General features: G+C 45.9%; 1 protein-coding gene across 3 annotated transcripts in view; it reads left to right on the top strand.

The window, feature by feature from the left end:
- Positions 1-14,134, top strand: part of LOC115113630 (high affinity cGMP-specific 3',5'-cyclic phosphodiesterase 9A-like) — a 63,184-nt gene that overhangs the window by 22,657 nt on the left and 26,393 nt on the right. For 2 of the 3 annotated variants that reach the window (XM_065016056.1, XM_065016053.1), the window contains exons 3-4: positions 13,195-13,249; positions 13,688-13,752. In XM_065016056.1, coding sequence (XP_064872128.1) covers positions 13,737-13,752 — 16 coding nt within the window. In that variant the 5' untranslated portion in view covers positions 13,195-13,249; positions 13,688-13,736. The remainder of the gene's footprint in view (positions 1-13,194; positions 13,250-13,687; positions 13,753-14,134) is intronic. The other variant, XM_065016055.1, reaches the window with a different exon arrangement.

Raw genomic sequence — 14,134 nt, 5'->3', positions numbered from 1 at the left:
GGCCTGTTATCCGCTTATTGTCCCCTTATACCATAGTTTGTACATCTCAATTGTCAGTAGAAACCACATTTATTAAAGCAAGTCAGCCATATCAGCTATGTTTTTTTAAAGGCAGTAAATGAGGCTGAATTAACTGTTTTCGCTGGCAGACAAGGCTCCGCTGATAGCCAGTTGTAGTAGTGGTAAGGTGTTGGGATTGGGACTCTGCTGGTGGGACACTGCTGGTGGGACTCTGCTGTCAGGACTCTGCTGTTGGGACAGCTTTATGTAGGCCCTAACAGTGTGTGGGCACCGTTTGTCACCGTTATAGTGCAATTCATGTATCGTTTAGTGTTTTGTTGTGTAGTGGCTTTGCTGGCATGCATCTAAAAAAAAGTTTGCCCCACCAAGATTTACACGCTAAAATCCCCACTGGATATAGCACATTTTGGGGTTTGGGCTCTGGGCTCGCTGAAGAGCGGTACTGAATTGAGGAAATGAATGCAAGCCACGGTATTATAGCCAGGAAGGCAAGGCTTCCGAGGTTGGGCTCGGCATCCATTGGCTAGTTGGGCGTGATTTGTTTCTTCAGGTGAATATGATTGGTCGTTGACTCCCCATAGTATGCTATACCTCGTTCCCTTCTTCAGAGAACAATAGTTATATTCATAACTGTACGTTTGGAAAATCACCGGGTTTTTTTTCTTCTTTTAATCCTACCCTGTGATGTCACAGAGAAGCATTTTCTAGGACCTTATCTTTATAACCTCATATTATAGAAACGCGCTGTTTTCACATATGGTTTCGTTCCTGGAGATAACAATTATGAGATTTTAAAGTGGCGGAATTGCCCTTTAACGTTGCACTTGAAAACGCTCTTGATCTAAAGCCTGACTTATAGAACAGCTAAGTGCGTCATTGTATGCTTTTTTTTTGCCCTCCCGCATCACTTTATACACAGAAGATCTCTGCTAATCATAGAATCACAGTTTATCCGCGACCTCCGATAACTGCAGAACAAATTTGACAAAAAAAAAGCAAATGATAATGTCTTTACAATTGATATAAACAAGCAACTCATCAAAAAAATGCTGGGTCAAAGTCATCTGTCTTGGTGAAGCTCAGGGCTGGGGTTGACAGTAGAGATAGTGAAGCTCGGGGCTGGGGTTGACAGTAGAGATAGAGAAGCTCGGGGCTGGGGTTGACAGTAGAGATAGAGAAGCTCGGGGCTGGGGTTGACAGTAGAGATAGTGAAGCTCGGGGCTGGGGTTGACAGTAGAGATAGTGAAGCTCGGGGCTGGGGTTGACAGTAGAGATCGTGAAGCTCGGGGCTGGGGTTGACAGTAGAGATAGAGAAGCTCGGGGCTGGGGTTGACAGTAGAGATAGAGAAGCTCGGGGCTGGGGTTGACAGTAGAGATAGAGAAGCTCGGGGCTGGGGTTGACAGTAGAGATAGAGAAGCTCGGGGCTGGGGTTGACAGTAGAGATAGTGAAGCTCGGGGCTGGGGTTGACAGTAGAGATAGTGAAGCTCGGGGCTGGGGTTGACAGTAGAGATAGTGAAGCTCGGGGCTGGGGTTGACAGTAGAGATAGTGAAGCTCGGGGCTGGGGTTGACAGTAGAGATAGTGAAGCTCGGGGCTGGGGTTGACAGTAGAGATAGTGAAGCTCGGGGCTGGGGTTGACAGTAGAGATAGTGAAGCTCGGGGCTGGGGTTGACAGTAGAGATAGTGAAGCTGGGGTTGACAGTAGAGATAGTGAAGCTCGGGGCTGGGGTTGACAGTAGAGATAGTGAAGCTCGGGGCTGGGGTTGACAGTAGAGATAGAGAAGCTCGGGGCTGGGGTTGACAGTTGAGATAGTGAAGCTCGGGGCTGGGGTTGACAGTAGAGATAGTGAAGCTCGGGGCTGGGGTTGACAGTAGAGATAGTGAAGCTCGGGGCTGGGGTTGACAGTAGAGATAGTGAAGCTCGGGGCTGGGGTTGACAGTAGAGATAGTGAAGCTCGGGGCTGGGGTTGACAGTAGAGATAGTGAAGCTCGGGGCTGGGGTTGACAGTAGAGATAGTGAAGCTGGGGTTGACAGTAGAGATAGTGAAGCTCGGGGCTGGGGTTGACAGTAGAGATAGTGAAGCTCGGGGCTGGGGTTGACAGTAAAGATGACGGCGCTCAACCTTGTTTGGAAGGCAATAAAAGAAGAAGGGTGATAGGGGGAATCTGCATATTTGTTAATAAAAGAAGAAGGGTGATAGGGGGAATCTGCATATTTGTTAATAAAAGAAGAAGGGTGATAGGGGGAATCTGCATATTTGTCAATAAAAGAAAAGCCCAGAATGGGAGACCTGCCAATGCAGACACCAGGCAGAGTCCTTTTCAAATCAAATCAAATTGTATTTGTCACATGCTCTGAATTCTACAGGTCTACCCTTACCGTGAAATGCTCACAACCAACAATGCGGTTTTAAGGAAATAGAGTTTTTTTTTTAATTGACTAAATAAACTCAAGTAACATTTTAAAAATAAAGACTAACACAAGAACACAACAATAATGAGGTTATTTACAGGGGGTACCGACCGATGGTGGGTTTTGTCCATTTCCTCTCACACTGTACTCTGAGGACTGTTGTAGAACAAGCTGACTAAATACACTGGTTTGCTGTACCACCCTGATCACTAGGAAAGTATTCCACATCTAGTAACAGCATCAGCATCTCCAACATCTATTTACATAACACTTTTCAATATATTCTAGAAATGCTTTCTCCCTTATATCCACACACATGATGGTTGTTATATGAACATGAACGTTTTGCCTCACATGCCTCACATGATGTACTAAGTGCGGACTCTGTTTACATTTGACATCATTATATATTTTTGGATCATCACTATGTTGCATGTCTTGGCTACTGTTGGTGGTCTTCAGCAGGTTCTGCAGCCCGTACGATATCAGAGAGTTGTAGCGTTCTGGGTATCCCAAGGTATTGCTTTGCTCAGCTCTCTTTTCCTCTCTTTAGTCTTAAGTATTTGTCTTTGGTCCTTTCATGTTCATGTCCTCTTGACTGGTTTTCTACTTAAGCATTAAGGCACCTTGGGGGTTTGTGCTGTATATAGCCAATATACCACGGCTAAGGGCTGTTCTTATGCACGACGCAACGCGGAGTGCCTGGATACAGACCTTAGCCGTGGTATATTGGCTATATACCACAAACCCCCAAGGTGCCTTATTGATATTATAAACTGGTTGGCTATATACCACAAACCCCCAAGGTGCCGTATTGTTATTATAAACTGGTTGGCTATATACCACAAACCCCCAAGGTGCCTTATTGTTATTATAAACTGGTTGGCTATATACCACAAACCCCCAAGGTGCCTTATTGTTATTATAAACTGGTTGGCTATATACCACAAACCCCCAAGGTGCCTTATTGTTATTATAAACTGGTTGGCTATATACCACAAACCCCCAAGGTGCCTTATTGTTATTATAAACTGGTTGGCTATATACCACAAACCCCCAAGGTGCCTTATTGTTATTATAAACTGGTTGGCTATATACCACAAACCCCCAAGGTGCCTTATTGTTATTATAAACTGGTTGGCTATATACCACAAACCCCCAAGGTGCCTTATTGTTATTATAAACTGGTTACCAACGTAATTTGAGCAGTAAAAAATGCTATACCATGGCTGTCAGCCAATCAGCATTCAGGGCTCAAACCACCCAGTTTCTGTTTTGACAATCACTTCTATTAGATGAGTACACAACCATAAATGAAAGGATACAAGGTCATAGATCCCAGTAGTCTTGACTATCTCTCGCTTGGTTTCTTTGATTGATATTTTGGAATGTGCCACCCTCTTCATTGAACTGTAGTGGGACACATCCTCAGAGAGAGTGTCCCTGCTTTGTCTGTTTTGGACAGGAACACCACCTTGTCTCTGCTGGACTCCATAGGAGCCATGGTGTCCATCGACCCCAACATGTCACACAACACCGAGAGGTAGGCACTGTCGCGTTCACATTTATAGCAAAACATTACACATTGGTCCGTGAAGGTACAATCTGTAATTTCAGCAGCCTAAGCTCACAAGCATAATAAATTATGTTCTTCAAGGGTTAATGGTTATATCATTGAAATGTCCATTGAACAGAAGGACATATCCCAGATTGGGCCCTATGGCCCAGGGTTAATAAAAAAAAAAAACACTATCAGATCCAATGTCAGGGTGAAACAGTGAGCCAGATACTGCTCACTCTCTCACACACACATCCACCAACGTGTCCTCACACTTCAGATGCTGAGTAAGACAGTGGGAGGAAGAGGAGAGGACATTGACAGCACGTCTAATTAGAAGGAAGGGGGGGGGGCGTACAGTATTGGAGTTCCGCACCACTTCCTGTCTAAACTTGTGTGTGTTAAAGGTCACCATACAGCGTGGTGCCCCTGACTGGTGGACAGCTAGCTGGTGAGTCCTAGTGGGCCAGGGGTTTTTCACACGCTACGCAAATAAAAACACATTGCTGACAAGCACATACCAAATTAGCATATATTTTTTATTTATTTAACTAGGCAAGTCAGTTAAGAACAAATTCTTATTTACAATGACCGCCTAGACTGGCCAAATCCAGACGACGTTGGGCCAATTGTGCGCCGCCCTATGGGACAATCACAGCCAGTTGTGATACAGCCTGGATTCGAACCAGGGTGTCTGTAGTGACGCCTCCAGCACTGAAATGCAGTGCCTTATACTGCTGCGCCACCTGGGAGCGCGCGGGCTCCTAAAATAAATGCCCTTTATATTAGTCACATCACATTTGTATTGCCTCATTAACCTATATTAAACATAAATCACTGACTTACATGAGCACAAACACACATCGCCTTGTCCTACACTCTTAAAACAAAAAGGTGCTATATAGAACCTAAAATGGTTCTTCGGCTGTCCCCAATAGGAGAACCCTTCGAAGAACCCTTTTCGTTTCCAGTTAGAACCCTTATTATTGTTACTGTTAAAATAAGGATCCTGAATTTTCCTGAATGTTTTGAAACTTTTGAGTGTGGTGGCCGTGTAATGAATGTTCAGCCCACACTGATACGACCAATACATTCAAATGTAACTCGCACAAGTCAAGTCAATGGGTCGCAAAATGCCACTAAATCGTTGCAGTCTGGAGCCCTGTGTCCCTTGACAGACTGTAGCTGCATTGTAATCAAAGGTCTGTCAGTAGTAGTGGTCTGATAGGTTGCAGCAAACTAACTAGCTACCCTAGTGGTTAGCGTGTTGGACTAGTAACCGGGAAGGTTGCAAGTTCAAACCCCCGAGCTGACAAGGTACAAATCTGTCGTTCTGCCCCTGAAGAGGCAGTTTAACCCACTGTCATTGAAAATAAGAATTTGTTCTTAACTGACTTCCCTAGTTAAATAAAGGTATTAAATGATCTATCTGTTATTACCTGAGCGTATTATGCTCTAAATGTGAATGGGACAGCGCCTACCTCTCGGTGTTGTGTGGCGTGGATGGGGTCGATGATATATATTGAGCTTTCAGATGTCTCTCCAGGTTGGTAGTATTTTTCCCAATGATGTACAGTGACTTAGACCCCTTTTACTTTTTCCACATTTTGTTACGTTACAGCCTTATTCTAAAATGTATTGCATTTTTTTCCCTCATCAATCTACACACAATTCCCCCCATAATTTTTTTTTTTTTAATTAAAAAACTGAAATACCACATTTACATAAGTATTCAGACCCTTTACTCAGTACTTTGTTGAAGCACCTTTTGGCAATGATTACAGCATTGTGTCTTCTTGGGTATGATGCTACAAGCTTGGCACACCTGTATTTGGGGAGTTTCTCCCATTCTTCTCTGCAGATCCTCTCAAGCTCTGTCAGGTTGGATGGGGAGTGTTGCTGCACAGCTATTTTCAGATCTCTTCAGAGATGTTCGATCGGGTTCAAGTCCAGGCTCTGGCTGTCGCTCTGGATAAGAGCGTCTGCTAAATGACTTAAATGTAATGTAAATGGCTGGGCCACTCAAGGACATTCAGAGACTTGTCCCAAAGCCACTCCTGCGCTGTCTTGGTTGTGTGCTTTGGGTCATTGTCCTGTTGGAAGGTGAACCCTCACCCCAGTCTGAGGTCCGGAGCGCTCTGGAGCAGGTTTTCATCAAGGATCTCTCTGTACTTTGCTCTGTTCATCTTTGCCTCGATCCGGACTAGTCTCCCAGTCCCTGCTGCTGAAAAACATACCCACAGCATGATGTTACCACACTAGGCTTCACCGTAGGGATGGTGTCATCCAGACGTGACGCTTGGCATTCAGGCCAAAGAGTTCAATCTTCGTTTCATCAGACCAGAGAATCTTGTTTCTCATGGTCTGAGAGTCTTTAGGTGCCTTTTGGTAAACTCCAAGCAGGCTGTCATGTGCCTTTTACAGAGGAGTGACTTCCGTCTGGCCACTCTACCATAAAGGCCTGATTGGTGGAGTGCTGCAGAGATGTTTGTCCTTCTGGAAGGTTCTCCCATCTCCACAGAGGAACGCTAGAGCTCTGTCGGAGTGACCATCAGGGCCTTGGGCACCTCCCTGACCAAGGCCATTCTCCCGCGATTGCTCAGTTTGGCCGGGCGGCCAGCTCTAGGAAGAGTGTTGGTGGTTCCAAACTTCTTCCATTTAAGAATGATGGAGGCCACTGTGTTCTTGGGGACCTTCAATGCTGCAGACATTTTTTGGTAACCTTCCTCAGATCTGTGCCTCGACACAATCCTGTCTCAGAGCTCTACTGACAATTCCTTCGACCTCATGGCTTGGTTTTTGCTCTGCCATGCACTGTCAACTGTGGGACCTTATATAGACAGGTGTGTGCCTTTCCAAATCATATCCAATCAATAGATTTTTACCACAGGTGGACTCCAATCAAGTTGTAAAAACATCTCAAGGATGATCAATGGGAAACAGGATGCACCTGAACTCAATTTCTAGTCTCATAGCAAAGGTGTTTTTTGTTAAACATTTGCATAAATGTCTAAAAACCTGTTTTCGCTTTGTCATTATGGGGTATTGTATGTATATTCTAGAGGAAATTGTTTTATTTAATCAATTTTAGAATAAGGCTGTAACGTAACAAAATGTGGGAAACGTCCAGGGGTCTGAAGACTTTCCGAAGGCACTGTATTTAAACCCTGTATTGCTGATGCTATTTATTGGTCATTGAGAGGCTTTGAATCCACCGGTCGGCCATATTGGCATTCCTCAGTATTTCAATTCAATGTTTCGAAGACAAAATTACATGTATTTTTATTTATTTATTTTTGTCGTGGGGACAGTAACAATAGTAATCTCAAACATTATACTTTGAGGAAAATGCTTTTACATATTTTTATTTATTTATTATTTTTATATATTTTAGCTCACATAATATAATATAATTTAATAGTATATATTAAGGAAGTCGTCACCAACCTTTTCTGAGCCCGAGATCACTTTCTGGGTCAAAATGCAGGTCGAGATCTACCGCTCAGAATAAAAATCATGAACCTATTAAAAACAGTACTGTAGCAATTAAATCAAATCAAATTGTATTTGTCACATACACATGGTTAGCAGATGTTAGTGCGAGTGTAGCGAAATGCTTGTGCTTCTAGTTCCGACAATGCAGGAATAACCAACAAGTAATCTAGCTAACAATTCCAAAACTACTACCTTTATAGACACAAGTGTAAGGGGATAAAGAATATGTACATAAAGATATATGAATGAGTGATGGTACAGAGCGGCATAGGCAAGATACAGTAGATGGTATTGAGTGCAGTATATACATATGAGATGAGTATGTAAACAAAGTGGCATAGTTAAAGTGGCTAGTGATACATGTATTACATAAGGATGCAGTAGATGATATAGAGTACAGTATATACGTATACATATGAGATGAATAATGTAGGGTATGTAAACATTATATTAGGTAGCATTGTTTAAAGTGGCTAGTGATATATTCATTTCCCATCAATTCCCATTATTAAAGTGGCTGGAGTTGAGTCAGTGTGTTGGCAGCAGCCACTCAATGTTAGTGGTGGCTGTTTAACAGTCTGATGGCCTTGAGATAGAAGCTGTTTTTCAGTCTCTCGGTCCCAGCTTTGATGCACCTGTACTGACCTCGCCTTCTGGATGATAGCGGGGTGAACAGGCAGTGGCTCGGGTGGTTGCTGTCCTTGATGATCTTTATGGCCTTCCTGTGACATCGGGTGGTGTAGGTGTCCTGGAGGGCAGGTAGTTTGCCCCCGGTGATGCGTTGTGCAGACCTCACTACCCTCTGGAGAGCCTTACGGTTGTGGGCGGAGCAGTTGCCGTACCAGGCGGTGATACAGCCCGACAGGATGCTCTCGATTGTGCATCTGTAGAAGTTTGAGTGCTTTTGGTGACAAGCCGAATTTCTTCAGCCTCCTGAGGTTGAAGAGGCGCTGCTGCGCCTTCTTCACGATGCTGTCTGTGTGGGTGGACCAATTCAGTTTGTCTGTGATGTGTACGCCGAGGAACTTAAAACTTACTACCCTCTCCACTACTGTTCCATCGATGTGGATAGGAGGGTGTTCCCTCTGCTGTTTCCTGAAGTCCACAATCATCTCCTTTGATTTGTTGACGTTGAGTGTGAGGTTATTTTCCTGACACCACACTCTGAGGGCCCTCACCTCCTCCCTGTAGGCCGTCTCGTCGTTGTTGGTAATCAAGCCTACCACTGTTGTGTCCCCATTAGGTTTGTGCAGTAGGCTAGAGGCTCAATACATTATTGGCTATTAAAAACAGTACTGTAGCAATTAGGTTTGTGTAGTAGGCTAGAGGCTCAATACATTATTGGCTATTAAAAACAGTACTGTAGCAATTAGGTTTGTGTAGTAGGCTAGAGGCTCAATACATTATTGGCTATTATTGAATTGCCATACCAATGTTCTTCCCAGACCATTTTACACAATTCTTGGAAGCTAAAAATGTCCCAGTTCTCCCATTGCCAGACATGTCACCCATTGAGCAAATTTGGGATGCTCTGGATCGACGTGTACGACAGCGTATTTCAGTTCCCGCCAATATACAAGCAACTTCGTACAGCCATTGAAGAGGAGTGGCACAACATTCCACAGGCCACAATCAACAGCCTGATCAACCCTATGTGAAGGAGGTGTCGCGCTGCATGAGGCCGTGCCTCACACCAGATACCGACTGGTTTTCTCATCCTCACCGCTACCTTTTTTATCAAGGTATCTGTGACCAAAAGATTAGTTTCTGTATTCTCATTCATCTGAAATCCATAGACTGGGGCTTAATGAATTTATTTCAATTGACAGATTGTATGAACTGTAAAATCTTTGAAATGGTTGCGTGTTGCGTTTTATATTTTTGTTCGGTGTATGTTGTATTATACAGGGCAGGAAAAGAGACCTAAGTCTCAATATGTCTTCCCTGTTAAAATAAAGATTAAATAAAAACATAATAAATAATGCATTTCTATAGCTTCCAAAATACTTTTTACAATGGTGGGGGAGAGCCAAGATGGAGGCACAGTGGCTTCAGCACAATGGTGGGGGAGAGCCAAGATGGAGGCATGGTGGCTTCAGCACAATGGCGGGGGAGAGCCAAGATGGAGGCATGGTGGCTTCAGCACAATGTCGGGGGAGAGCCAAGATGGAGGCACAGTGGCTTCAGCACAATGGTGGGGGAGAGCCAAGATGGAGGCATGGTGGCTTCAACACACTGGCGGGGAGAGCCAAGATGGAGGCACAGTGGCTTCAGCACAATGGTGGGGGAGAGCCAAGATGGAGGCACAGTGGCTTCAGCACAATGGCGGGGGAGAGCCAAGATGGAGGCACAGTGGCTTCAGCACAATGGTGGGGAGAGCCAAGATGGAGGCACAGTGGCTTCAGCACAATGGTGGGGGAGAGCCAAGATGGAGGCATGGTGGCTTCAGCACAATGGCGGGGGAGAGCCAAGATGGAGGCACAGTGGCTTCAGCACAATGGCGGGGGAGAGCCAAGATGGAGGCATGGTGGCTTCAGCACAATGGCGGGGGAGAGCCAAGATGGAGGCACAGTGGCTTCAACACACTGGTGGCACGGTGGCTTCAGCACAATGGCGGGGGAGAGCCAAGATGGAGGCACAGTGGCTTCAGCACAATGGCGGGGGAGAGCCAAGATGGAGGCACAGTGGCTTCAGCACAATGGCGGGGGAGAGCCAAGATGGAGGCACAGTGGCTTCAGCACAATGGCGGGGGAGAGCCAAGATGGAGGCACAGTGGCTTCAACACACTGGTGGCACGGTGGCTTCAGCACAATGGCGGGGGAGAGCCAAGATGGAGGCACAGTGGCTTCAGCACAATGGCGGGGGAGAGCCAAGATGGAGGCACAGTGGCTTCAGCACAATGGCCGGGGAGAGCCAAGATGGAGGCATGGTGGCTTCAGCACAATGGCGGGGAGAGCCAAGATGGAGGCACAGTGGCTTCAGCACAATGGCGGGGGAGAGCCAAGATGGAGGCATGGTGGCTTCAGCACAATGGCGGGGGAGAGCCAAGATGGAGGCACAGTGGCTTCAGCACAATGGCGGGGGAGAGCCAAGATGGAGGCACGGTGGCTTTAGCACAATGGTGGGGGAGGGCCAAGATGGAGGCACAGTGCCTTTAGCACAATGGTGGGGGAGGGCCAAGATGTGGGCACGGTGCCTTTAGCACAATGGTGGGGAGGGCCAAGATGTGGGCACGGTGCCTTTAGCACAATGGTGGGGAGGGCCAAGATGTGGGCACGGTGGCTTTAGCACAATGGTGGGGGAGGGCCAAGATGGAGGCACGGTAACTTCAACACACTGGTGGGGGAGGGCCAAGATGGAGGCATGGTGGCTTCAACACACTGGTGGGGGAGGGCCAAAATGGAGGCATGGTGGCTTCAACACACTGGTGGGGGAGGGCCAAGATGGAGGCACAGTGGCTCAAACACAATGGTGGGGGAGAGCCAAGATGGAGGCATGGTGACTTCAACACACTGGTGGGGGAGAGCCAAGATGGAGGCATGGTGACTTCAACACACTGGTGGGGGAGAGCCAAGATGGAGGCATGGTGACTTCAACACACTGGTGGGGGAGGGCCAAGATGGAGGCATGGTGACTTCAACACCCTGGTGGGGGAGAGCCAAGATGGAGGCACAGTGGCTCAAACACAATGGTGGGGGAGAGCCAAGATGGAGGCACGGTGACTTCAACACAATGGTGGGGGAGGGCCAAGATGGAGGCACAGTGGCTCAAACACACTGGTGAGGGAGGGCCAAGATGGAGGCATGGTGACTTCAACATAGCACCCCTATCAGTCATTGCATTCGGTCTTGTTTGAATCGACACGATAAGTGAAGTGGCTTCTTTTTCTACCGGGTGCTTGTACCACCAGGAGAGTAGCCTTATTTGCATCAGTGATTTGTAACCTGGGCGTGGTATTTATTTTCCACCAATTACAGCATTGCAACATTGCAGTGAGAAAGCCTTACAATTCTGAAAATGCCATGCATGCGTTTGATTGGACCAAACAAATAACACTGAAAAGCCCTCAATCTCGCCAAAAAATCTTGTCCAGTCCATTTACTAGTTAAACATCTTGTCACAGACTAAATCTAGTCAGCCGAAATGAAAAATCTGTTTATCTGGGACTATTCAGTCAGTTATCATCTCGTCAAATGCCACTGAAATATAGGTGTTTGACAAATATATTTACGAAAGTAACACACACACTCACTTACCCACATACCTGACGTGCAAACAGCACGTAAAAGAGCATAATCAATAACATGTTTAGGCAATAGACACACTTAGACAAACACACACACACACACTATTTCATTAACTGTCTTGCTTGGTTACAACAACATATTGTCCTCATCACTCAAACACAAGAGCACACAGACAGACCAGCTCAACATCTGTGGGGGAAAAAGTCCATAAACAACAGGTTTTTGTCTTTGTTCCCAATCTTTACTGCAGTCACCTGTTTCAATTCCACATCACTCAAATGGGTTGTTTTTATTACAACGATGTAACCTTCTGGGTAGTGATACAGACACACACTATCTGTGGCTGTCGTGGAGGCGAGGCTTAGTATGGTCCTAACCTCTGACCCCTGGTGAAACAGTGTTCTGGCGTTTATGTGACACGGTGTACAACGGAATAGCGTTAATGTGACATGGTGTACAATGGGACCCGGCCAACCGGTGGTTTTACTAGTTCACATACCTGCACTTTTATTGGCCTCTCAGGTGAACTTTGGCCACCACTTTGCTCTGCAACAATAGCAGGGCTGTGTTTTTGTCATTTAGTTATAAGTGTCTTGTGCCAGATGATATCTTGGCACCATCACCAAAAACCACTACTGTATTCAGCTGGCACCATCTCCAAACACCACTACTGTATTCAGCTGGCACCATCTCCAAACACCACTACTGTATTCAGCTGGCACCATCTCCAAACACCACTACTGTATTCAGCGGGCACCATCTCCAAACACCACTACTGCATTCAGCGGGCACCATCTCCAAACACCACTACTGTATTCAACTGGCACCATCTCCAAACACCACTACTGTATTCAACTGGCACCATCTCCAAACACCACTATTGTATTCAACTGGCACCATCTCCAAACATCACTACTGTATTCAACTGGCACCATCTCCAAACATCACTACTGCATTCAACTGGCACCATCTCCAAACATCACTACTGTATTCAGTAGTGAGACAGAAAAAAAAACAATTACACCCTCTTCTTTTGCCATCTGTTGTGTCACTTTCATTCTCTCGTTGCCACTGGTTTACATAAGGTGTGTGTGTGTGTGTGTGTGTGTGTGTGTTTGAGTGTGAGAGAAGGGCCAATCAATATCTGTTACACCGCCAGGCTCCGTTCTAATGAAGGCAGATAGTTGAGTGAAGGCTTCAGTCAGATAGTTGAGTGAAGGCTTCAGTCAGATAGTTGAGTGAAGGCTTCAGGCAGATAGTTGAGTGAAGGCTTCAGGCAGATAGTTGAGTGAAGGCTTCAGGCAGATAGTTGAGTGAAGGCTTCAGGCAGATAGTTGAGTGAAGGCTTCAGGCAGATAGTTGAGTGTATCAGACATGTGTGCAGTGTTGTCTTTATAACACAGAGTGAAGTGGTATGAGTTTTTCTGTGTAGTACCATCCTACACCTTCCTTCCCACAGATAAAGAGGAACTCTTCCAGAATGTATTGACATAGGTGGCAGAGCAGTTTTCCAGGTAAGAGCACTGATATTGCTTTCATGGACATTTTGCGTCTTCGTAAATGCTTTTTCTCTCTCTGGTTTTCGTAAATGCTTGCTATTTGTCTGTTACTATATTAATGCGTGTGCTGCTTTCAGATAATCAATACTTTCTGTCCCTGTTGTTCTCTCCCCTTCCCTCCCTCCCTTGCTATCTCTATCCTTCTACTAATTTTCTCTCTCTATTTTCCATCTCTCTCCTTGTCTCTCTCTGTCCATCTCTCTCATTGTCTCTATCTCTGTCCATCTCTCTCATTATTGTCTCTCTCTGTCCATCACTCTCTCTCTGTCCTCCTCTCTCCTTTTCTCTCTCTGTCCATCTCTCTCTCTCTGTACATCTCTCTCCTTTTATCTCTCTCTCTCTGCCCATCTCTCTCTCTTGCTCTCTCTGTCCATCACTTTTTTGTCTCTGCAGAGCGTTTAAAATCAACGAACTGAAGACGGAGGTGACAAACCGCTTGGCGATGTTGGAGAAGAGAGGTGAGCGTGAGTCACACAGTACTGTGTCTGTCTGTGTTTTTATTTCTCCCCAGAGAGGAAGCGGCCTCTTACATCACAGTGAGTTTCTCCCCTAGAGAGGAAGCCTCTTACATCACAGTGAGTTTCTCCCCTAGAGAGGAAGCCTCTTACATCACAGTGAGTTTCTCCCCTAGAGAGGAAGCCTCTTACATCACAGTGAGTTTCTCCCCTAGAGAGGAGGAAGCCTCTTATATCACAGTGAGTTTCTCCCCAGAGAGGAAGCAGCCTCTTTCATCACAGTGAGTTTCTCCCCAGAGAGGAAGCAGCCTCTTTCATCACAGTGAGTTTCTCCCCTAGAGAGGAAGCCTCTGATATCACAGTGAGTTTCTCCCCAGAGAGGAAG

Source organism: Oncorhynchus nerka, linkage group LG3, assembly GCF_034236695.1.
Source record: "Oncorhynchus nerka isolate Pitt River linkage group LG3, Oner_Uvic_2.0, whole genome shotgun sequence".
Classification (NCBI taxonomy): Eukaryota; Metazoa; Chordata; class Actinopteri; order Salmoniformes; family Salmonidae; genus Oncorhynchus; species Oncorhynchus nerka.
Note: the sequence above shows the minus strand (reverse complement) of the source record. Positions and strands in the feature narration are given on the sequence as shown.